The 26955-nt window shown below is 38.5% G+C and overlaps 1 protein-coding gene across 4 annotated transcripts in view; it reads right to left on the bottom strand.

Moving 5' to 3' along the window:
• Window positions 1–26955, bottom strand: part of PTPRC (protein tyrosine phosphatase receptor type C) — a 123114-nt gene that overhangs the window by 60318 nt on the left and 35841 nt on the right. For 3 of the 4 annotated variants that reach the window (XM_079918165.1, XM_079918164.1, XM_079918163.1), the window contains exon 3: window positions 7737–7763. In XM_079918165.1, coding sequence (XP_079774291.1) covers window positions 7737–7763 — 27 coding nt within the window. Of the gene's footprint in view, window positions 1–4191; window positions 4431–7736; window positions 7764–26955 lie in introns of those variants that run through there. The other variant, XM_079918162.1, reaches the window with a different exon arrangement.

Below are 26955 nucleotides of genomic sequence, written 5' to 3' on the forward strand. Positions count from 1 at the left end.
CCCAGATGGCTCTGACGTGAGCCCTCAGGCACCCTCCAGTCACACACATCCATGCCACTAGGACCGAACATGCATCTGCTAAATTTTCAGTTTGGGTTCTCAGCTCAGTCTTCAAATACCACTGAACCCCAAATTTAGCTAAACTGCGGAACAGGACGAATAGCTTAAACATCAGTTCTTCAGGTCGGGCTCCTCAGTGGAAGCCTCCCACAGAACCAGGAGAAGAGGAGAAGATGCATTTTTTTAATCCTTTGAAAAAAAATGGTAGGCACACAACTGGCCCTCTGCAAATTTTGAAATCAGCTAGGCTTGGCTTTAGCCTTCCTCCACACTTTTTTCTACTCCTCGCTTCACTAGCTCATTCTCTCTGCCCCTCCCCAAGGTCCCTGGTCCTCATGCCATTCTGAGGTCTCCCACCCTCACCCTCTGCACATCCCTGACCTTCCCTCTTCATAGGAAAACTACGTTCCCTGGTTTAGTAATCTCAGCGATGGCTTAGGAATGGCAATTACAATTTGAATGAGGTTAATTAATCCTAATAGATGTTTAATTAGTGGAATTAACCCCTGGGAGAGGAAGAAGTCCTTGATGGGGCAAAGCAGACTAAATTGTGTGACGACCAGCCTCCCAGGTCAACCCTCCTTAGCTTTTTCCCACATCCTTCCCATCCACAACTTCTGTGGATTTGCTAAAAGCTCCATATCTTTTTACTGCTGTTCCCATGGCAGCCAGAGTGAGTGAAATGGGGCAGGGAGACAAGGGCAGCTCTTTCCCCAGCTGTTTACGCTTCCTGGATTGCCTGTCATGATTTTGATGCCGAAGGAGCAGTTTTAATACTTCAAAATAATAATTATTCTATCTGATACACTTGGCTTCCTCGTTGGAGCCATACTTAAAGCAAGGCCACTTCCCTGCCAGGCTCCCCATTCATATCTTTAATTTTCAGGCACTCAGGTCACTAAGCATATACATGTGGCTGTGTGCATTTGCAACCTGAGAAACATGCTTGTTTTTTAGGATAAAAAGGGGCACCGTGAACTGATTAGACACGAGTTTTGGAAAGATCAGGGAGAGGATATTTTGCAGTTTTTATAAATAGAGATGCTGAACTGAAAGAATCTTGATGTTTGAATGGAAAATATGAGCATCCATTTTTTTTTCATTCTTTTAAAACCGATGTATTTGTGGTTATAACTTCTCAGTGCCCTTTATTGATAATGTACACCATCTACTCTTCCCCGTTTTGTTTAGGTAGGAGGTCTTTAAGGAAAGAATCTGTGCATATATTCTTTATTACTAGCAAGAAGTTTTCACTGCAGAATTATACTTACCTAAAATATAAACAAACATATAAAGCCCTGACTAACCCCCTGAACAGGTCTTTCCTGTATTCTCGTAATTCTCATTCTTTATCAATTCATCACTATTACAAGGACTTTTGTTAGGTGCCCTCTTGGAATAGGGGTGACTATGAAAGTTTGAAATTCCAAATCCATCCACCAGCAAATGCTACACGTGGAACAGTGGTTGGAGTCCCTCACTCCGTACTTAGACGGTGTTCATGTGCTCTTTGTATTGGCACAAGTCTGAAGGAGCCACAAACTGGACTTGACATTCCTGCCCAGAGCTGGGGTGAGTGCAGAGAGGCACCCGCGGGTCTGCGGGAGACGGCAGGTGAGGCGTCTGGGCTGGTTAAACTCTAAGGTAGGAAAGCGAGATCATTGCATCAATATCTCCCCATGGCAGGCGAAAATTTTAAATACCAGGAAGTTATAAGGAGCAAACTGTTATTATAGTTTACCAAACTGTGAAATGGCCCAGCCTGTTCAAGTGCAAGTCTGCTCGTCTTTAAGTTCACCTGCCAGAAGCACCCGCGTGCTCGTTTACACATCTCGGAGCCTGTCTGGGTTGATGCAGCCATAGGTGGCTCATGTTTCCAGGTGGCTTTTGTGACTTTCGGGTCACTATGAGCTTTTGGAATGCTCCATCAACTCCACAACTGAAAGTGAGGACATTTCTTTGTAGGCAGAATAAGCAAAGAATGCCCGAATATACAAGAATCTCTTACACGAGGAAAAGACCAGAAAAATGTGCGAGAGATGTGAGAGACAATGTCCAAATAGTATATGCAAGGATGCTCATTATTATGAAAAAAAGTTTAATGTAAATCAAAGAATAAATCAAAATGAAAAGTGTTTATCATACTGACAGAGTTTTAAAAGATTGATAATAGCTAGTATCAGAAGTGATATGAGGAAACACACTCACAGAATTATATGCTGAGAGTCTGGAAGATAGACAACTTTTTAAGGAACAGTGTTTGGGGAGAGTGTATTTTCATTGTATGTGTGTGTGTGTGTGTGTGTGTGTGTGTGTGTGTGTGTGTAATGCTTCTATAATGCTGTTTTGCAACATGCATACATTAATTTTATAGAGATAATATTACAAAATTAAATTTAGTGTTATGTATGTGAATGCTTATTGTAATAATTTTTTAATTTTTGAAATGGTGTATATTATACTGTTACAAAAATGGATTGAGGCATAGTTTTCACCTTCATATATTAGTAAGCAAGAAAAATTTGATTACATTCCATTCCACAGTACAAATCAATCATAAACATAAAATAAATAACACCTATAGGTTTTAGCCCAGTAGAGAATTGAAATATCACCAAGATTATTTTCCAGAAAAGAAAATGTGTTGTATTGTTTGAAAGCATAAGAAATTTTCCAAGCTAATTTTATCACTAGTATTACTGAGCCAGAGCAAGTTAGTATTTTTAAATAATTCATCCATATGTCCAATCTATTTCATTTTAAACCTTTTTTTCTCGCACTTTGCTTCATATGTAAATCTCTGGCTTTAACATTTTCAGGGGAAAAAATTTGGGAAATAAAAAGGTAGGAACGTTGTATGTGTGTATTTGTGCATGTGAGGTGAAATGTGGAAGCTTTGAAATAGAAAACTCTGTGTGATGTTATTCAGTCAATAAAAAAGTTTAGCATGAAAAGTTCTACGTAGCCATCAGTTCCCTCATCCTCACATTCCTTTTGTTAAAAGGAATTCCAACACTTGCAATGTTTAGATAGGTCCCAGCCACCTCCGCTGCCCTATGGTAGGAGGGAAAATGGGATAAAGATTAAATATAAATTACTGTAATTGATATAAAAGGCACTGAACATTTATTCAACCACTTACCACAGCCAATAAACTTCATCCGGATGGTACTCAAAACACTGCGTGTACCCATCACCCAGGAATGTGATGGTGTTACCCGTGCTTGTGTTTCAAGCTAAAATTGATGACCTTATTGAACAAATATCTTAGTCTTTTTAAACAGAACATGTCTATCAACCAGTTTGCCTCAGAAAGTGGCACACAGCACATTATTTAGGAAAAGGCAGGAACCAATCTCAGGATGGTCAGTTTATGTACCAGATACACTTGAGGATCTAACATTAAACAGAGAATGAGTGGATCAATGGTGTCCCTGGATTCTAGGAGCATCAGAGGTTTTCCCCAGCAGAAATACCTCCCATGTCACTCTGATATTTTGCTATGAACAGGACCACGTCATCTTAAATTCTACCATTGGGACTCACAACCCTAATTAAATACTTTTTTTAAAAAAAAAAACAGTGCAAATATCCCTGGAAGAAATCCAAATAGCAAAGCTGAATTATTAATCCTCAGTGTGTTTTTTTTAAAAAAAATAATAAATTGTCTGTCTCCAATCATTTTCTGCTATTGAGGATCTGGGATTGAACCAAGAAAATTTCTACTTTGGGGTAAGAGCCTGGGAGTGTGACACCAACAAAGACCTGAAAGAGGACATTCTGACCTCCCCGGGGCTACAGAAAACTTAGGTGAGCAGGAACCAGGAAAATGATGCAGCACGTGGGGATCAGAGGACACCGAGAACCGCCTCTGTCCCCCGTCAACACACCCTGATTTTACTTAGGGGGACTTCCCTCCCTCCCCGTCTCCCTAACAACAAGCTTCATTACTTACGCCAGCCAATATTTCATGAACACCTAGATGTTCTACGTTTTACACACTTTAGTAAAATCTCACACGTAGAAACTGAACATAATTTAAACTGTTCTGATAACTTTAAAATTTAAAAAGTAAAAACAAAGAGAGACAAGTTTTTCCCTAATCCCGTCTCAGTTAAGGTCGCTGCCAACCTGTCACAGCAAGAGAACTATCATTATCCCAAGAGTTCAGGGATGCTTCCATGGTGGTACTTTCTGGGCTAGGAGGAGGCGTGGTCTCTGAGGAGTCATTTCCTCGTTCAGAGATGCTTGCGAGTGAGAATGCAGTGGTGTGAGCAGGTAAGGGATCACCTGCAGGCAGAGTAGAGGGCTCTTCTGTTGTGTTCATTCCTGTCACATTCATGGGAGATGGAGGGGGGAGAAAATAAACATGTGAGTCACACCCTGAATCATATCATCTGAGCCGGCTAACTCCCCAGCCCATTACCACATGTACATAAATATACTTACCTATACGTGTATATACACACACACACACACCATACAGATATGAGTTATGGTGTGTGTGTGTATATGGGGTGTGTGTATATTTGACAATGCGTACACATGTATGCACATGCATATGTACAAATATAGATGCATCCAGAGGGACAGATGGAATATATAGACTTAGACAGAAAGCAAGCTGCAGAACAGGGGCTAAAGGTGAAAATGGGGAAATGAGGTGAAAGCAGCTATTCCCTGCACTCTTCTCACTTCACTGGTGGATTCTCAACTGTCCAAAGCAACTGGGTTCAGAAGGATGAAACATCAGGCGTAAAGAGGATTAAAAGAAATTGTGGAAACCTGATCAACGAAGAAAAGAATAAAGGAAGATAAAGTTGGAAGGGGATTATTAGGAGGGCTAGGCATTCCAGGAGAAGAAAATGAAAGACAAGAGTTCTAGACGCACACACTGTTTTTTTTCCCTTAATCAATCAAATTCAATCAAAGCAAAGACCAAGCAAAAGACTGGAAAACAAAATTCACAAACAAGTATACAGATGACCCAAGTCTACAAAAATGTTTTTTTCATGATAACCAAAGAAACACAATTTGAGATACTGATATAACTTTTCCCCCAGTTTCAGTTCACTTCAGGAAAAAGAAAACTGTGGCAAGAGAAAAGAAAACTGTAGCGAGGGCGTGGTGAAGTAGGTCTGTGCACAGCTGAGATGAGCACACAAATGGAAAAACGTGTCTGCAGAGCAAATGAGCACCGTGTACTAAAGGCCTTTACATTTGTGTGCTCTCTTATTCAGAAAGTGGATTTCTTTATCTCGAAGAATGCTGAAGTACACCAGTTTAAAAAAAGAAACATGTTGTGCTCTCTGAATATTAGGATTATACAGGTGCATTTTTTTCTGAATTTTCTGTTTAACATGTGTTTACTTCTATGAATAGCAAATTTTGTTTTGCAATATCTAATTAATAAAAAATTGAGTTATATCACACAAGCATTTTAATTAACTCAGTTCAGTAAGATTGGACAAGCGAGAATAGCACAAATATGGGAAAAGGGAGAGAATGGGGGGTGAATCAGAAAAGGAGCAGAAGTGCTAAGAAGGGCAGAACTAAGAACGGAAATGGAAGATCACTGAGTAGAGAATTAAGAAATGGAAACAGAAACGACACAAGGAAGTCCCAGCTTTATTCATTAATGTTGAAGGTGATGTGAAATCCATTTTTACTAAGTACCCGTAAAACCCATCTGAGCTGCATGGAATTGCCTCGACGTCAGTGTACACGAAAGATCACAGAACTATTCTATGATTACAGAAATCCAAAGAGATAAGACAGCTGTTATATGTGTTCTTTTCCAAAGAAAAATTCCAATCCCTAAAATTTCATAGCCTAATAACTCACAAATAAATGTTTTTATTAACAAACTTTTACCCATAATTACATGTCAACATGTTCAACTAAGTAACAAGCAAATGGTGCCTTCCTGTCTTCAGTGTCAAATCCTAAATCTAACTTTAGTGTTTTCTCTCATCGTTACAGTATATACTGAATAAAAGGAGGGGAGGTGGGTTGGTGGGGGAGAGACTGGAGGGAGACAGGGATGGGGAGAGAGACAAGATGGAAGGGTGGGAGGAGCTTAAAATTCTGTCCAATAACATTCATTCACATTCAACATTATAGACGACCAATTATTCGTTTGTTGTTTTCAGGTTAAACTAATTTTAGTGTCAGCGAAGTTCCAATGATCTCATTTGCTTTGAGGAAACTGTTGCAACTTTTTCCCTTTATCACCCCCTCCATGCCTTTGCTAGATTTGAATACCAAAGAGGGAAAATCACTGCAAATATCTCATATAACAGTGCTTTACTGTTCTGAAGAGTAGCATTCCTAAGGATTACTTCTAGTCAAGAGCAAATTCAATTCATGGTATATGAAGAAAGGGTGTTTGGAGAACCACCCTCCACCTAGAAGCCTTAACATCCTTGCAGACATTCTAAAGCTCCATGCACATTCCCTCACTTCATAAATAAGAACTGAATTTAGGATGAGAAAGCATGCTTCAGTTGCCAATTCCACATTGCCCCTGTGCTCCCGCTTTGGAGAGATACTGGTTTCCACTGACCACATTCTCCTAGGCAGTATTTGGGAGAGAACGTTCTGATTTGCATTGGGGGCCACTATTTTAACTTACCTGGTTTCACCATTTAGGGGCTTGTTGTGATCGAGTCTGGGCAGAGATCAGGACACTCTCAGTAAGGTGAGGGTCACCTACTGTTTTAAACCTTCAGTCCCCTTTCTACTCCCTCCCATTCCCCTTCTGCAAAAGTAACCTGTTTCTATGGTGGAGATGAATTTACTCTTCTGTAAAAGGTGGAGATGCTGAGTTGCATGTCTTTAGGTGGCATAAACCAATCACAATCTGCTATGCACCAATGACTTTAACATATTTATAAAACCTCTCTGCCATGGTAGAGTTTCTTTAATAATCCACTTCTCAGAATATTTTGAATGTGCCTCATTAGAACTGTGCATTATAATTGTTAAATCAGGGTTATCTTAAGGGCTTTACTTATCTTCTTAATGCATAATGTCAACCATATGATTAATCAGGACATCAATAATATAATTTCAATAACAATATCATTTAAGTGGTGTAATTTATTTTTAACCAGATCTAATTTTTCTTTCTTCTTTGACACTTCATATATATGAAGTTATTGTCAGCATCTTCATTGCTTAAATTTATCTCAGGATTAGGACACTTGTTAAGACAATTCAGTTGTACAATCGAATTTAGAAATGATTATTACAAAATATCTCAATATTGTCAAAACTTTTCTCTTGCAGGAATTTATATAGATATATAAAGTTACGCTTAGAATTCTAATTTCTCATATAGTTCCTTAACTATGAAGTTTTGCAATCTAACTAAAATAAATTGACTTATTTATAGTGGCAAAGTTTAAAAAGAGATTGGAAACCTGCTATGTGATTTACTGTCAGGTGTAAGAAAAGCTATAATTTATACACAATAATATGTCTACAAATAAAAATATGTTCAGGTAGTTATCAAACTTTATATCTTACAAGCAGGAATGTTAAGAACAAGAGAATGTCAAGGACTATTCACGATTATAAAGTTGTCCTTACAAAACGATTTCCCAAGAAAATAATAGAAAATTCTATCAATGTTAAATATATAAACTTGGCAAGAATAAGTAAAATGTAAATACCTTGAGTGGAAGAAAAGGCTTGTTCTCCTGCAAAAAGGAAAACAAACATCTCTTAGAAAGTTTCAAACTTCATACATACATATGTAAATATAAGTTAGATTTATGTGTATATATATATATATATGTATATACAAACAGCATCCCTATGTTAATTCACATTCACAAAGTGACAATTTTCAGTACATTTTACCCTGGTGAAACCATAGTCCTTCTCTTAATATCATGCTTACAAAGCCCAAGTATGTCAAAACTATGCTATTAGTTTTTGAATTCTCAGGTAAAATAAAAATAATAGAAAAAAAAGAGAGCTTTGGAATTAATTTCAAGTCTGCAAAAGACTTTGAAAAGACTTCTGGAAAAATTTTCCCAAATGCATTCCTTTACTGAGATGATGATTATTGATTGAGTACTTACTATATTCTAGACATTATACCACATTCTAGGATAAAATACGATCGAGTTATAGAAATTCTCTGCCCCCAGTGAGCTTAGTTCAATGTGAGATATAGAACAAAAAAAAAGAAAAGAGAGAAAGAAGGAAGGAAGGAGGAAGGAAGGAAGGAAGAGAAAGAAGAAAGAAAGAAAGAAAGAAAGAAAGAAAGAAAGAAAGAAAGAAAGAAAGAAAGAAAGAAAGAAAGAAAGAAGGAAGGAAGGAGGAAGGAAGGAAGAGAGACAAAAAGAGAAAGAAGGAAGGAAAGAAAGAAAGAAAGAAAAGAAAAGAAAGAAAGCCATACAGTGTGATGACAGATGAGAAGAAATGTGATACAGAAACAACTATGAGGATCACCTAATTCAGATTCCCAGGGTTGGTGGCTGGCTGGTGGAGGAGGTGTTAGAGAGGGTTTTGTGGGTACATTTAGTCTGTGACCTCAAGGATTATGGACAGCTACCTTAGTCCTAGAATAAGAAGAAGTTGGGATTTATCTTGCAGGCTTTAGCCATCGGCAAGAGGTGTTAAGGGGAGGTCTAATGGAGAAGCATTTCAATTTTCGATCAGTCTTGTTATGAAATGGAAGATAGATTATCAGAAGACAAAGCTGGGAACAGGAAAATGAGGAGACTTAAAGAAAAGCATATGAGAAGGATGATGTCCTACGTGAGGAAAATGGTACCCACAACTCAAAAAAAAAAATGGGATTCATGAAACACTTAGGAAGTAGTCATCAAGGTTTTGTAAAGCTTTGAATGCAAGGAGGAGGAGGAATAATTGGAAAGACACTCAAGTTGATGACTGAACATCTTAGTGAACTGCAGTAGGGAGACTGTGGATGCTTTCACTGAGTGAAAGAACAAAGGAAAACAGGTGGGAGGGGAGCATCTGATACGCCTGAGACTTCTGCGTGAAAACGCTTAGCAGCGCTATCTGTGGAGGTGAGCAGCTCAGGCTATACATCTGGGCTGAGGCTGCAGATCAGCATATGGACAGATATTACAGCTGTGGAGGTGACGATTCCAAGTCATATAAAAGAGGAGCATCCAGGATAGAACCCTAAAGGTTAATGTTGAAGGAGAGCCCAGCAAAGGCGACCTAACATTCCATGCAGTGGAGAGATCGAAGTCAACAAGACTTCAGAGCGAGGGTTGTTTCAAGAAGGAAATGATTGAACTAAGACGAGTACTAACATGGGTCACTGGATTGATCACTAGGGTCTGTGGGAATGTTGGGAAAACCGGCTTTATTGGCGTGATGGGAACTGGATTCCATCCACATCGAGTAAGACGTGGATCCATCCGCCATCTTAGTAAGAGACAATTAAATAAAGAGATCATAAAGTTCTCCCCCAAATGACAGTCAACTCACCTTGTGAAAGGGCGGCAAGCAGCAGATGGAAGTATGGGTGCGTGAGTATTTAAGGTACTTCCTGCCTTGAGATTTTATTTTCTGAGAATAAACTGATCTGAAAAAACTCTCTCCCCTCAGAAGCACCATCAGAGGTATATGACCCAGTATTCGTCAATCACATTTCCTGGCTTATTCCTCAAAATAAAATGTATTTTTGTATTTTATATATGTATATGTAAAATATATATTATATAAATATGTGTAATTAAAATATATTTTTAAAAATATATAAAATACTTTCTTATTATACTTCTCTATGTTTTCTTCCTTTTCTTTAAATTTATTTTATTGAAGTATAGTTGATTCTACTTTTTCTTAACCATTCATACTTAAAATTGCTTTAAATTTATATTATTTGCATTTTTGTCTCTCCTTTTTAGTCAGCTTTTATCTTTCTATCCCATAATATAAAATGACTTTAAAAAAATTTTTTTTAAAGTTTTTATCTTCCTGTTAATAGTCTTCCCTTTCCTCTCGTTTATTCTTATTTCCTTCTAAATAAAGTTCTTAGAATTGTGTTGATTTGTAAAAAAAAAAAAAAAAGTAATAAGAGAAATAAAATATCAGCCTATCAGTAACTAACGTCTTGTGTTTTAAGTGAAGAAAAAATAGCCCTCGTGGTAATTGTTCATAAAGAATTTAGCATATTGCCACATTCAAAATATTCAAGTTAGTTTAAGTGTATGAACACATGTCATAGAAGACACCCCTCTTCTTCATCTGAGAAATCTATAAGGTTTTAAGTATCTAAAGCTATTCTGATGTGCCGCTTCTCGGTATAAACACGTAAATCCTTGGAACTTCAGACAAGTTCACTTGATTCAGTCAGGTCCCAGAAAGATGTATCGTTTTGCTGGCATGCTATTAGTGGCTGCTTTTGAACATGATGAAGGTATGGTCCTTTTCCCTGGAAAAGCTCATAACCCATAAGACATAGAGATAGAGATAGAGATTTAATCTTCAGTGGTCTGCACAGACATTTAAGTCATAGATGTACTTTATTATGACTAATAAATAAAATCCTGTCCACCTGAGGTCAGCAAGAATCCCACAAGATGAGGATGCTGAAGAAGAGAAGAAGCTTTGGCTACATAGCAAAGAGTCTTGCGCATAGTATGTGGTCCACAAGTCATTACTGAATGATTCTGAGCATGAGTAAATGCAAGGGAGAAATCAGACCTGAAAACAGCAGCTTTGGGACAAAAGCCAAGAGCGAGCATTAGAGACTAGGTGAGGAGACTGAATGTTGTCCTGAGTGATGGAATCAATTAATATAGAGGAAAAATCAAATAGTGGATTTGATGACAGAGAAAAGAGAAATCTTAATGGTACCCATACTAGCTCCATCACTAATTCCACAGACCACTCTAATCTATTGTTCTGATCTACTAATTTTTTGCCACTAAAATACGTAACACAAATGACATAGAGCATTTTATAACAAGGAATTATAATTTATCACATATTTATTGTGGACATGAGAAAAGAAATGATGACACAACAAGGAAGCTATTTCTTTTTCACCTAAGAACTATGAAGACTAGAATAAATCTGCTAGAAATGTTTCCAACCAGTAGACCACTTATCAGGCCACATTTGTGTCAAATGCCCCAGAGATACTCATTTAATTCCAACTGGTTTGAAAGCAATGCATTTCTTTAAAGGAAATAGATGATGTTCAGTATTTTAGTCTAAGTTTGAAAAATGAGAGCAAGCTAAGTCACCAAAATGAAGAAGACAGTTACTAGAGATTTGTCTTTTTTAAAGAACATTTCAGAAATAATATTTTATTACTAATTACTAATGTATATTGTTTACTGGGTTCCAGGCAGTACGCTAAGGCTTTTGCTTGTATTTTCTTTCTGAAGCATCAAAGCAACCCTCAGGAGCTCAGAGAAGACGGATGCCTTGACCAAGCTCTCGGGGCTGGTCCAGGCTAGCCAGGGCTTGACCCTGAGCCTGTCTGACTCCGCAGGCCATCTCTCCACCCTCCGGCATCCTGCTTTCCCCATCAACTTGGCCCTCTAGCCTTTCTCTCCATTTGACCTTTCAGCCAGGAAATTCTTTTAGCCAGTGTTTTAGGTTCCATAGAGGTCAGTGTTTATGAAAAGCTCAGAAGCTGAGTAAAAAAGCATCTTAATCAGGATCGGACCTCAGAGTAAATGACTCATAGTCTTACGAAGGCTAAAATAAACTTGACCCTAAATAGAGACGTTCAGACTAAATTATAGTTTGCTAAGTGAATGCTCTCTGTATGGTACAGACCAATATCAGAAAATCCAGTGGTGTGTCAATTTAACTTACTACAGGATATTATTTTGACAGGAAAGGCAACCAAACAACAGTAACATCAAAAGAATTACAACTCACACATCTCTTGTTTAGCTGTGAAGAGGTTTCTGGAGCTCGGGAATAGAATAATAACATACCTGTATATCTATATATCTCTAGGTTATCTATCTGTACCTATATCTACATATTTCTGGTCTAATCATGGTCTCATATCTAACATTTCCCCAAATCCTTTAACCTTCAATGCAACAAAATTCAGCGTCCATGGAACACAACATAATATCTAAACATTGATCACACTTCCTTTCTTCTCTGTTCCTGTTTACTTCCCATAAAAGCTTCTCACATTGAATATGCATTTTCTTTTCTATCCATTTATCTCAGAAGCTGATTCTAAATTTGTCCACTCAGTGATTTTTAGTGTATTAAAACACAGATGCTTATGTTTTATTTCATTTTTTTATAGAGTATTACACACACACACACACACACAGAGCCTTCTATCTTTTTGAAAGAAAATTCCAAGCCCTCGGCAACACAGTTTATACTCAGTGTAAGACTAAAACCGCTTGTTCTCATGGTCACAAAATCCCTATAAGCAGATTTGCAGTCCCTGTAACACTTTTAGTCAACATGATAAATCATGTGAAAATTATTTAAGCACTCAAAATATAGGATAGAAGCACTTGAAAATAAAATTTTACAAATGTAAGCCATTCCCAAATTTAAGCCAACATTTTTAAGAAAATATTCAGGCACTACAGCAATGTAACTGGAAATGACACTTTCATTTCAATAAGCTATATCCACTAGACTACATACATTTTTTAAAAATATTTCAATTAGTTTTTAAAACATCAAAAAATTAACTACAATTCGGAAAGTAGGAACACATATAAAGACAATCTACATGAAATAGACTAGTTATAAATCTAAGTAATATCTAAAGGACATATCCAGCCCCCAAATAATGTGCTGACTTTTATATTAATGTGCACTGACAAATACTTCTGCAGAGACTGTCTCTCCACACAAGATAAAGTAGCAGATGGGAATTCCCTGGTGGTCCAATGGTTAGGACTCCCCGCCCTCACTGCCGAGGACCCAGGTTCAATCCCTGATCAGGGAACTAAGATCCCACAAGCCCCGAGGTCTGGCGAAAAATAAACAAAAACAAACAAACAAAAACATGATAAAGTAGAGGATGGGTGAAGTTACTTAAATATTTAGAGGAGACAATATTACCATATGTCTGCATAATTTGTCAATGTCTCATCACGTTTTGTAATTCTTCAAGTGTCCGTTGCATTTCAGACATTATCAGAACATTAGCAAAATCATAGACAGAGGGGACTGTGCTGAATTCTCATCACCAAACAGGAAGACCTGATGAGACGGGTTGTATGAGGTATTTAACTATATCACGATCTACCCACTTGGCTGCTGGGTTTGGTCACAGAGGGATCTGCTCGGCCAGCAAAGTTAATGTGGTTACGTCTGTTGCCTGATGTAGGTGGACAGCCCTGCTGTCTTTATACCCAAGTTTATGTATGACTAGAAAGCAATCATCTACTGATAGTGGAGTCAAATAGACCTGGAAAAGCAAATAAAACATCTACCTAAAGCACTTAATAACTATGTACAATAAATACCTATTTAAAATTAGGAGATTGTATTAATATAAATAGCATTACAATGTGTAGACATTATATGCGAACAATGCTGTGAGGGTGTGGAAAACAGGTAAAGAAAAATATGTGAAATAGCGGCAGGAAATAGGAGGTCACAGGCTTAGGGTGTGACAGTAAAGAGAAGGTGTCAGGATTTCTCAAAGTGTGAACTGCATTGAATGGTCTCTTAGATTCTACACACACATCACATCCAATAAATATAATAAAAGAGAGCACTGTTATATACCTTGTGTTTCTATATATTATCCTTTGACTTTTACTCCTCGGGATAATATTTTCTACACCATTTTTTAACATACGTTAAGTGCCTGTTTTCATTATTTAGACAAAGGACTATTTATAAATCTTCCAGTAGGTGGCACCATAGCACCAAAAATCTGCAAATCATTTCCCAGCATTATAATCCTGCTGTTGTGAATCTCCCATGGAATTGACTAGGTACATTAAACAAATGAAAATGTAGTTAACAGACCACTTGATCTTCAGAGCTGTGTTATTCTAACACGTGTCTTGTTATTGAATTTACCTTTCCCAATATGTTTCTTTTACAACTCAAAATGTTCAAGTGATTGCAAATCAAAGCTACCTTGAAGTTGCACCCCTAAGTCCCCCATCAGAGATTTCAGCAAAAACTAGGAATCAATTGAGTGAAAATGACATTTCAAAAGACATGCTTGGGCTTTGAATACCAACTGTTCCCATCACCGCCCACCATCCTGACCCCCCACTTCCTCAGAAGGAATGGAACACCATTTCCAAAGAGAATTAAATCTGTCTAGTTCAGCAAATCTGAGAAAAGTACAAGGACAGAAGGGTGAAACAGAAGAGATGAAATAAATGCTGATTTTCAGCATCCAGCCTAAAATGAATGGTCTCATGTTTTGAAGGTTGAGAATGCACACCTGACCTCCATAAACATAAAGGCAATACAAAAATGGAAAAAACAAATCAAGACAAAAAACACAGGTTAACTAAAACAGATATGTATGGTTTTCCTTGCTTACTAAGGCAGGATAATAATAAAGCAGATAAATAAAAATAAAAGGATTCTACCTTTACTTATTCTGTAAATGTGATATATGGTCCACAAACAGCAAATCCAACAAATGCATGAAATTACTAAGGACCTGTGGAGTAAGTCCTTCGTGCAAATGACAAACAAAGCGTTAGCTGGATTTCAGAGAATCATAGGAAGTAGCCTTTCCTTCCCTCCACCAGTAAATATAATAATTATAGCAAGAGTTTTCTGAAATGTTATGTATCAGACACTATGCAAACCTCTTTACATGTTTTTGCCCTTAATCATCCCAGCAAGTCAATGAGTTAGCAATTATTTTTCCTATTTTATAGGGAACAAAACTGATACTTCAAGAAGCTTGATCAGTCACACACCTAGGAAGTGGTAGGTGTGAAGGAGTCTATCCAATACTAGTTTTCTTATGCTTCATGCAGGATTTGTGTTAAAACATTGCTTATATTGTTATAAGTGCCTGGAGTCCTGCAGATAAAATCGTTGCTGCTGACCACCAGAAAATAATTTTAGACATTTCAACTGGTATAGAAACATAGGATTTTAATTATCTATTGACATGTAGCTCCTTTGATAGATAAGGAAACTAAGTCTCATTGAGTTTAAATGCCTTTCTGATTTCGTGCAATTTAGTAAGACCCATGACTTATAAGCTCCATCAATTATGACAGAATTTCAACATACCTATTGGGGAACCTCACTCTGAAATACAATGGACTTCCAAGAAACTTAGACTGAAGCCTCTAAGAAGAAGGACAGAGATCAAGATAAACAGAAGACAGACCTGGGAGGAACAAGACAGTTCAAGGAGAACACAAACCGCTAAAACCAACTATAATTCATCTTCTCAGAAATGAGACAATGTTGCATGCGTGAACAAAACAAGGGGTATTAAAAAGCAACATTCCAAGAAGAAGAAAGGAAGTCAATGGATACTGGCTAAAATCTTTGGAAAAAAGAAAAAGAAACTGCAGAACAACAGACAACACCGTTTAGAAATGGTGAAATATCTTTGTGTTTGCTTCTGGAAAGATGGAGGATGAGGGGTGGGATGGGGGCAAAGGATTGTCTTTTACTATAGAACTTACAGTCCTGTGTAAACTCTCCACACACACACACACACACACACACACACACTTGAAAAAAAACACAAATAAGAAAGAAAGGTATCAATTTGTAAAATTCAGCTAAGGATAAATAAGGCAAATGCACTTGGCCTTTGAGTGGAATAAAATTTTAAAATTCTTAATTTTTTAAATACAGCAATCATATCTAGCTATCTAGAGGTTGTCATACTTAGTGAAGTAAGTCAGACAGAGAAAGACAAATATCATATGATATCGCTTATACGTGGAATCCTAAAAAGTGGTACAAATGAACTTATTTACAAAACAGAAATAGAGTCACAGATGTAGAAAACAAACTTACGGTTACCAAGGGGGAAAGGGGGTGGGGGAGGGATAAATTGGGAGATGGGGATTGACACATACATGCTACTATATATAAAATAGATAACTAATAAGGACCTACTGTATAGCACAGGGAACTTTGCTCAATACTCTGTAATGACCTATATGGGAAAAGAATCTTAAAAAGAGTGGATATATTAGTATGCATAACTGATCCACTTTGCTGTACAGCAGAAACTAACACAACATTGTACATCAACTCTACTCCAATAAAAATTAATTTTAAATAAATAAATAAATAACCCAATCATATCTGGCTGTCTCCCAAACAACTGTCATGTGCCACATCACAAATATTCTTGTTCACACGTGAGCACGTGTGAGTACACACACATCCACCTCTAAAACTAGGCGTGCATTTACATGTCTTTTATATTTGGCTTGAAACATGCTATCAATTTTAGCCATTGTAATTAACTAACAAATAAAAAAATAATAATAAATGCAAGATGACCATCTATAAAAGATTGGTTATTTTGCCTTACTTTCTATCTTAAAATATGTATCTATAAGTCATGGGGGGAAAAATAAATGAGATTATCACTTCTTGGGTATTGATGGCCAACCTGGAGTCTTTGATTCAGACTTGAATGTCTTAAAATGGCCCATAGTCAATTTTTTTTTCAGAAGTACTTCATGCTACATGTCCCCTGGAGAGATATATAAAGTGTGTTAATATAGTAAAGGCAAAGAGAAAATTTATGCAGCTGTTTAACCCAGAATCTCTCAAAAGCATTTGACAAAAACCCATTTTTTTCCCCGTGTGCAGGGATCTGTGGGCTGGTATGTTCTTAAAGCTCTGATGATGGTGGGGAACCAGGGTTAAGAATAATTGGTGAAAATACTTCCTCACACATTGACTCTGTAAAAACATTTCTCAGAATAGGTTTATTTATGTATTAAATGTCTTTTTATTTCTTATAAAAAAGTCTGTTTTCCTTTATTGAAATCCAGGGATAAACACCACATTTATAAAATATACTCCAGATAGCAAAAACTTTTTAATTGTATTAATCTCTTAGTAAGCATGCTTTTGTAGCTCTTTGCTTTCTCTAGGATAGGGTAAGATCGTAGTCAAAGAAATTCAAAGAGTCATCGAAGGATGTCTGCACAAGTCGTGAAATTATTTTACTAGTGTCTTTAGTACTATTAATAGTTTTTACTATTTAATAACCGGCTCCTGTGTGAATGGCACTATGATAAATAAATGTATGTATTACTTCATTTAATCAGACACCCCACAAAGTAGATAGCATTGTCCTCTTTTTACAGAGGAAGGCTCAATAAATAAATCTATGCAAGGCTAAAGAGCTCATTGCAAGAGGAGTTTGGTTTTAAATGCAGATCTGACTTTAAAGAGCGTCACACTTGTTCAACTACACACTGCCATAAGGGAAAGATATTTAACGCTAAATCCAGCAGTTACTCTAAACAGACCCCAAATGAGTCAAATATCACGTGTGGACCATCAAAATGGGATTCAGAGTTAAGTCCCACATTGAAATGTGTTTTTAAAAAGTGCAAATTAAAAGAGGTAGATTCTTATTTAGAGAAAAGTTGGAGGGTGGAGAAGCTGGGAAGGCGGGGAGGGGATGTGAACAGACCTCAGACAAACTAAAACCAAGCTGGGACCTTATCCTTCAGTATTTTTACCCAAATCCTCAAGGAAGGAAAAATAGGACACGCCTGAAAATGGTTTACTGTTATTACGGGCATGCTTTAAAACTAAACAAACAAACAAAAAAGCCTGTGCTGATCAAACCTACGTTTCCTAAAACAAGTGGGGAGAGGGAGAGACACGGTGGGCAGGTTCCCGGTTGGCGGGTCATTGAAAGCTGGGGGCGGGGCTGCGCGTTGACTCAGTTCTGCGTCAAGGCCAGAGACCGGCAACACCATTCGCAGATTGTTTTAGACGAATCAGGAGTGAAATCTAAATCATACTCTTTTTTTTTGGTGAACTAAGTACAAGATAACAAGAGGTAAACAGAAGATCCACGCTAGACTGTAGGGACTCCGCCTAACCAACTGGTCTTCCGTTGGTTTATTTATTTATTTATTTTAAATGAATTTTAATTGGAGTAGAGTTGCAAACAGCATCCCAGGGTCGGCCGAGGCTGCCCAGAAGGGAAGGGAAATAAAAGCAAAGTCTGATACACGCGCTACTAACTTCTTCTCATTTCCCCTTGCTGAAAACTCCGAAGAGAAACACTCGACTGACTTTCAAAATCATTAAAGGAACCGCGCCTAACGGGAAAAGCTCCCCTTTCAGATAGAATAGGTTTTCAACACGCTCTCCTCGCCAGACGGCTGTTTGCACAGTGAAGAGCACACCGGTGGCTTTTCTGCTCTTGTGGTTTCTCCTCCTCGGGGTACTTCTGTTTTTCTTTTTCTGAGTCTTTATAGGAAAGGAAGAGGTGTAGCTGGTGCGGTTAAGCGCACAAGCCTTTGCAAATGGTGCAGCGGGTTGCCATGGCAACGGCCGCAGCAGCCCCATCTCGGAGTTAAACCACAACTTCTCTAGTTTATAGTTTATGGTGAAGCCGGCTGATAAGACAATGAGCTCCTGCAGCAAAACTGAAGTTCAGGGTGATTTGTTTTTGTTTCAGTGAAAAGGTGTTTCAAAGAGAAGATTGAGGATTAGGACGATGATTTGTTTCGCTTGGAAGCACTTCGTTTTGAAAGGCATTTGCAAATCATATGTTTTTTTCTTTTTTTGTTGTTGTTTGTTTGTTTGTTTTGCGGTACGCGGACCTCTCACTGTTGTGGCCTCTCCCGTTGCGGAGCACAGGCTCCAGACGCGCAGGCTCAGCGGCCATGGCTCACGGGCCCAGCCGCTCCGCGGCATGTGGGATCTTCCCGGACCGGGGCACGAACCCGTGTCACCTGCTTCTGCAGGCGGACTCTTAACCACTGCGCCACCAGGGAAGCCCGCAAATCATATTTTAGTGAGAAAAAAAAAGTTAAATCCAATCGTCTCTTCAGTAACATAAAAAGTCACCCTCTCTTGGGCTCGCAGTGAAACTGGATTCATTCATTACATAATGCAACTTGGAAAAAACAGGTTCCAAAGAGAAAAGTAAGACAAACGTGCTTATTTGTAAATAGAATTCACACTCCTTTAACCTCAAGATTATGAAATGACCAGAGTGGAGGTGAGGATATTTCACAAAGCACACAGCTCTTTATCATCACTTACAGATGTTACTCTCCCACTATGACATACCACATACCACCCTTTGCAAGCAAATGTTCTGAGCTAAATAAGTTAAGTAACTTCCTTAATATCACACTTGAAGTCTCCTGAAAGTTCACGCCTGAGAACACAGAAACGTACAGGTGAGCTTTGCTACCTTTGCCATGTTAACCGACACACTTCAGCCCTGGTCGGTAACCATTTTCCATGCTGAGTATTTCTACCAACGGTCTTAGGTCTTAGCTAAAGATAATTAGCTTATGATATAGAAAATATTAAAATAATATATGAACATCCATAAATTAACTACCCTGGAAAAGGTCATGAGATCATTTGTATTGAACATTTTCAGAAAGATTCATATTGGGTCGGTTTCTCGTGGCTTTTTATGTCAGGAACCTTCTCTCTCTTGAGTAAAAAGAGGAATGTTTTTGGAATACCTACTCTCCTCAGAATATCTCTGGGTGGTGTTATTACGCTTGTTTTAGAAATAAGGCGGCTGACAGTTTGTATAAATTGAATTCAATGAATACATAGAGTGATAAGTAACAGTGCAGAAACTCAAGCCCAGGCCTACCAGACACCAAAGCTCTTGCATGTTTTTACTAACCACATAAGGCCACCTCCTGGGACTGCAGGATACAGGGTAACCATTTCACTTTATTCTCGAACTTTGGTACATAGGCCGTGAATATCTAGTATCTGGGGTCTGGGCTTCTGTCCTTTTCCCTGTGCTTTCCCCTAGTCTGACTACTTATCCTATCCTATTTCACCAACCTTTATACTCAGCTCTAAACCGTGACTCCCCCTTTCCCCATGCATTTTATTTTTTTGGCCACACCATGTGGCACGTGGGATCTTAGTTCCCGGACCAAGGATCAAAACTGTGCCCCCTGCACTGGGAGCGTGGAGTCTTAACCACTGGACCACCAGGGAAGTCCCCCCCCCACCCCGTGCATCTTAGGTAGTGCCGCGAGTCCACTTTTACCATGTAGTGATATGCTTCATTCTTGCTAAAATATTTTAGTAGAAGATTCCAGAATCTTTACTATTATTATTGAAAGTCCTTCCCACTCTATCTCCAAGTTGCCTTTTCAATAACATTATCAATATTCTTTAATGAAATCACTTATTTCATTTCAAATTCAGTTCAAACGCAATTTATTGTCACCCAGTAGGATTTCAGCACACGCCGCCTCTCTCCCTTTCAGTTTAATTTTACCCTAGCCTGGGATATCTTTCCTTCTTTGAATGACCCTGATTCATAGCCTTCCCCAAGACTTGATTCAAAATCCAACTTCATGACAATTTTCCTGGTCCCCTCAGGCCACCAAAGTCTTCTAACATTTAGAATAATAATAATGTGTAGCACTCTTGGGGATGCATATCATAGATTGACTTATCTAGTTAGTTATCTCTTTACATGGAATGTTCCAGTTAAGATCATAGATGTTTGGAACCAGAACAGGAGGGTTTGAATCTCTCCATTGCCACTCTCTAGCTGTGTGACCTTGGAAAAGTGACATACCCTCTCTGAACCTCAGTTCTTCTCCCGTTAATCTATAATATCTGCTCATAGGGCTGTATGGCTATTAGGTAAGACAATGTCTGTGAAGCCCTTAAGTGCACTGAACCCTTAAGTAGTCATTGAGCCCTTCCTCACTTAGGAACTCAAAAAATGATACTAATCACTGTTTTTTTTTTTTTTTTTTTTTGCGGTACGTGGGCCTCTCACTGTCGCGGCCTCTCCCATTGCGGAGCACAGGCAACGGATGAGCAGGCTCAGCGGCCATGGCTCACGGGCCCAACCGCTCCGCGGCATGTGGGATCCTCCCGGACCGGGGCACGAACCCACGTCCTCTGCATCAGCAGGCGGACTCCCAACCACTGCGCCACCAGGGAAGCCCCTAATCACTGTTTTTGTCATCATCACCATGATTATCACCTTTGGGCATTTGACTTGTTAACTCTATTTGTGTTTCTTAAAGGTGCTGGTGAATCGTCATCCCTTGCATTTTACACAGTGGCTAATTTATGGAAGGTAAATAATAAATACCTTGGGTTTTAGTCTTAGTATATTTTGTACTTGGTAAGACAACATTGAGCAATATAATTTTGAAACTCATTGTAATATACGGTATGTGTCATTTCTCAATAAGATGAAATGGTATTGTGGTTCCTCTTGTCATTTTCATGTGCTTTTGAATTTTCACGTACATCTCTATTTATGTCATGCATTGAAGAACAGAATGTAAAACTATACCCATAACGAACTGGGCTTTGCGTTGTATTCACACTGACCTGGTTTTGAATCCTAGCTCAGCCAGTTAGGACCTTGTACAGGCTAAACAGTATTTGTGAGCTTTGTTCTCCTTGTATGTAGAGGCAGAACCACCACACCTCATGTATGTACAGGTACATAGGAGATTAGATGGAGTAATACTTGCAGAGGGCTTCCCAAAATGGACAGCAAGCACACAGGTGATGTTGAATAAATGTTCAGCACAGCAACACCCATCCACCCCTCTGCCTTTCACACTCAGTGGCCATCAGTGGTCATCATTTTCAGATGAGAGTCAGGAATCCAGTGGTAGTTAAAACTACCATTTTAAGAGGCTCTCAGGGCTGAACCATCTGTTTATTTAATTGGCACACAAAATCTCATTTTAGTTTTCATCATGGGTCGGGTAAGAATCTATATGTGCCTACTGTCTTGAATTATGAATGTTTGCAGACTTTTTGTATGGTTAATGCAACTTGTACTGGGCAAGAAAGGAAAGAATCTGAGTTCCACACCCAGAATATTAGCATTCCGTGTTCCCTTAGCTTGGATGTGCTTTTCATATCCAATGCTGCATTTTCTATATTCCTTTTGCATGCCCCCCCATCCCTTGGAGGGCTTTGAAAAAATTTTATCAAAGCAAGGCTTATGAGTGACCATGAAGATACCAGACCTCAAAAACACGTGGTTTCCCAATGACCGATCATCTGCGATTTCCATCTCGGGGCAAGCAGTGGAAACGGCTGGGTCCCATGGGTTCTGAATCCCAGGTGCCCCTTCCCAAAGGCGCTCAGACACCAGTGCCATGCTATCTGGGACCCAGCTTCCTGGCCATCACCCAGCACACGACTCCAGAACCCCTCACTCACGGACACAGATCTTAAGTTTGACAATTGTACAAAAGAGGCATGGCCTCTTTCCAGACTCACATTCAGCTCACTGTTTCTCCTTACCGACGGGCTGAGGCATTCCCCAAAGTCAAAAGAACACCGTAGGCTTAGGTTCAAGCTATGCTAAAATTGTCACCCTTTTAAAACCTCAGGGCATGGCTTCCTTAGGCCTGAGTCTTTGACATGTGCAGTGCCAGCCTGGGTGCCCAGACAGCACGTCAACTCTCCATGTATTGAACTGAAACTGGTTGGACTGAATCAAGTTGTTAAAAAACACAGCAACAACGATTACAACATTGGAGGGTGGATGTGCAGTGGCCTAAATAAAATGACTTGTTACTGGTCTGTTTCTCGTTGTAACCATGTCTTACTTACTTTTCACACTGAGGTGCAATTTTAATCTCACAGAGCATCTATAACCTCAAGTTTGAGGTGTAGTCCTCAATTCTGAAGCAGGAATGATATTCTCGTCAGTGGCAAAGTTCTGGAATCATGCTTCTCATGTGCTTTAGTGATGCTTTTAAGTGAATTCAGCAGTAACAACAGAAATTAACCCACCCATTTTAGAACCAGGAATGTAGCCACTGGGGGGGCATTAAGGGTAGGGATGCCTGGGGACTTCCCTGGTGGTCCAGTGGTTAACACTCCACACTTCTACTGCACGGGGCACGGGTTCGATCCCTGGTCAGGGAACTAAGATCCCGCAAGCTGCACGGCCAAAAAATATACATGTATAAATACATATATGTGTGTATATATATATATATATATATATATATATATATATATATAAAAAATAAAATAAAATAAAATAGGATAGGGATGCCTGCCTTCTTTTTGTAGTGATAAAACTGTCCAGGGAAAACAGACCACGTGAGTTTTGAATTATCAATTCATTAACATATTTTCATGACATACCTAATTTACAGAGATAGAAAAATAATTTTTATGCCTGATCTATGACAAAGGAAATCCAGATCTTGGCCCAATATATTAGTTAATATCATAGAACCCAAAGCATACTTGGGCTGAGATCATTCTTATGGGAAATCTCATAGATTTATTGTCATTTTTTTTTACATCATTTTGTCTCTTTATGAGAATCTATTCCCGTTGATCCTAGTGAGAAGGAAGGTGAAGCCAAAATTAGGTAGATTCTTATGGTTAATGAGTCATTATCAATGTCATATACCTTTTTAAAGAATGAAAGTTAAATGTGAATGAGATAAAGGTAAATTTGAGGCACATTTAGTGAGAAAGTGCTGGGCTTTCTTTTCCCCTATAATAAATACTTCTTTCACAACCTCTCGCCTACCTCAACAAAATTACATTTTCTTTAAAACTTAGACGTCTGTTTCTCACAAAAGTTAATTCCATGTCCAAAACTACTGTCCTTAAAGTGAGTAGAATTGAGAAATATTTAAAGTCTTCCAAGGATGACTGGAAAAAAATTGTTATCACTGAAATCAGGCATTCAGATTAGAGAAACAGTTAGGTGAAATTCACATGCTATATGACTGTTAATACATTATTTTATAGAATTATGCAAACTAATGGGGCACTGCAGAGTCTCCAGAAATGGAGTGGGAATTCTGATAGTGTGGTTTTGCAGCACATGGTACAATTAAAATTTGGGGTAAATTAAATACAGTCACTTTGGTGTATGCATGGGGAAAGGAGTCTAGAAGCATATGCCTCATTATGTCAACTATTAAGTATTATCAACTATTTACATTATTATCCATCTAACTCACACATTTCTGTGTCTATATTGTTATCATGAATCCATTCTATTTGTAATTAGAAAATTAATATTAATCGTGTGTGTCTGAGAGAAATTTATTTAAAACTACATTTAATCTCTATATTTTCTGCTAATTGGTTTTGAGACAAAGATTGAAAAAATAGAAAAAGGAACACAGCAGCTATGTTTTCAGAAGGTAAGGATCGCATTATACAACACCCTAAACTTGTGGATGCTTAAATACTGTGCCGATATATTTATAATAAATCAGAACAGTGGACCCATTGAGTATCTTAGAACACACAGCCACATCTTTTAAAAATGAAGAATATAAAATGAAGCATTAGGAAAATGAGAAAATACTTGAAATCACTTGCAGCTTCCCTCCAAGGGTAGACATGGCAGCAGGGATAATAATAGTGATGATGACGACAGTAGTTAATGTCAATTAAGCCCTCACCCTGCTAGTCTGGCCCTGAGGTGCTTAGTTACCTAGTCCTCCCTTTATGTAGCATCCTGACACTCTCTACTCAGTCTCTGACTGACATGGGTCATTTCCCTCTCTCGCTGCTCCACTAGTTCTCTCCCAAGCAGTATCTCTTCAAGATCACTATTTCTTTAATATATGTCCTGTGGGGGGCTAGGCAGGAGGCATAATAGAATTATCGTGGACCGGATGGCCACGTAGACAAAATGCGGGCTCCTGCGGTCCAGGGTAACAGGGCAGGGGACTCAGAGGCTCTGCCTCGCACCCCTTGATTTAGGTCCTGGGAGTAAGCTTTGCCTTCTTATCTAAAAACTGGGTGGGTAAGACTTATCTGGCAGTGGTGTGGTGAAGATTAGGGATGTGTAAAGCCTCAGAGTCATAGTAAACATTCCAAATAATAGGTAGCTGTTTTCATTGCCAGGGATGCAATTTTGAGGCAGGAAACAACAGCTACAGAAAGGCTACAGCAAATACTGGCTAGAAGTTTCTATAAGGAAATCTGTATTCATTAATATCTGTGTAAGTGGATCTGTGATGTAGGTACTGCATGAATTTTGCAGAGGGGAGGCCAATGCCACATAGATGAGGACAGAGCCCTGTGTTAACAGTCTAGCTGCAGAGTGGAAAATATGTCATTGGGAGTCACAGAACCCCAGGCTTCAGCACCACTGTGAGAATGAAATTGCATACGCTGAGTGATACTATTGTAAATTAGTCCTAAATGAAGTTAGTTTTAATAATAAAATTCTCTTGAAAATTACTTATGATTAGCATCTATGTTCAGGAAAGAGCATCACAACTCAACCGGTCCATCAGACAAACCCCGATTCAAAGCCGTTCTACAAAACATCTGACTGGTAACTCTTCAAAAATTTCCAGATCATGAAACACAAGGAAAGACTTAAGAACTGTCCCAGATCCAAGGAGACTAAAGAGGCATAACGCGTAATCAGTGTGGTATTCCAGATTAGACGCTGCAGCAGAAAAAGGACATTGGTGGAAAAATCGGTGAAATCCAAATGACTATTTCTCAGTTTTGACAAATGGACCGTGGTTATGTAACATGCTAAAATTAGAGGAAGCTGAGTGAAAAGTAAATGGGAACTCTCTTTGCAACTTTTCTGTGAATCTAAAACTATTCCCCGATTAAAGGTTATTTTTTTTAAGTTTTATTTTTATACTTCTGAGAAAGATGAAGCAGCTTTTTTTTCACTCTGGAATAGAATTATTTTGAAATTGCAGGCGCTTTCCTAGCACACCTGGTAAATGTTTGCCGTCATGGCCCCAGTCTTCATGCAGTTATAATACAGATGCTGTAAACAGCCACTAGTAAAAAGACCACGTTGGACACTGTGCTCTGTTTAAAGAATCATAAAATTTCAGGATTGAAAGGTACAATAAAGCTTACCTAATCATCTACTTAATACATGAAACTTTTTTTTTTTTTTTTTTCCGGTACGCGGGCCTCTCACTGTTGTGGTTTCTCCCGTGGCGAAGCACAGGCTCCAGGCGCGCAGGCTCAGTGGCCACCGCTCACGGGCCCAGCCGCTCCGCGGCATGTAGGGATCTTCCCGGACCGGGGCACGAGCCCGCGTCCCCTGCATCGGCAGGCAGACTCTCAAGCACTGCGCCACCAGGGAAGCCCACAAGAAAGTGATATATAAAACCCCTACTCACTACTTGTGAGTTTATTCTTAAATGTCTTTACTGAAAACATAACTTTTTATAGATGTGGACACAGCATCCATCACCTAATGGAAGTGATGCTGAGTTTTAGCTATTGCTTCAGACGTCCATAAAAAGAGGATATGGTCTTTAGGCCAAAGAGTTAGTGTCATTTCTACTGCATGTAAGGAATGAGCAAATGCAGGGAAATAAATGTCTTTGATTTAAGGAGATAAATCGGAATTTAGTTGAAAATGTGTAAATATAATTTTTTTCATAGAAGTTTTTGATTACTACTTTACAGTATACCAAATGAATAGACAAAAGTCTACTAATCAATGAAAGAAGATTATTTTTTAGGGTTTTTAGCCCCCATATGTTTATATAATTCATCCATAGTATGAAATTTAGTTAAATGATTTTAATCATTTAATTAAAGCAAAATTTGGAGAAAAATACATTATGAACATCTCCTGACTGTAAAATTCTTAAATTTGGCTTTGCTTTTTAAAAAATACCAGCAAAGTAACATAAGTAACATATAAATACATACATATATATGTATGTGTGTGTGTGTGTGTGTGTGTGTGTGTGTGTATACATATATATAACAAACAAAAGGCTTATTCCTGGA

This window comes from Stenella coeruleoalba (genome assembly GCF_951394435.1).
Source record: "Stenella coeruleoalba genome assembly, chromosome: 1".
Classification (NCBI taxonomy): domain Eukaryota; kingdom Metazoa; phylum Chordata; class Mammalia; order Artiodactyla; family Delphinidae; genus Stenella; species Stenella coeruleoalba.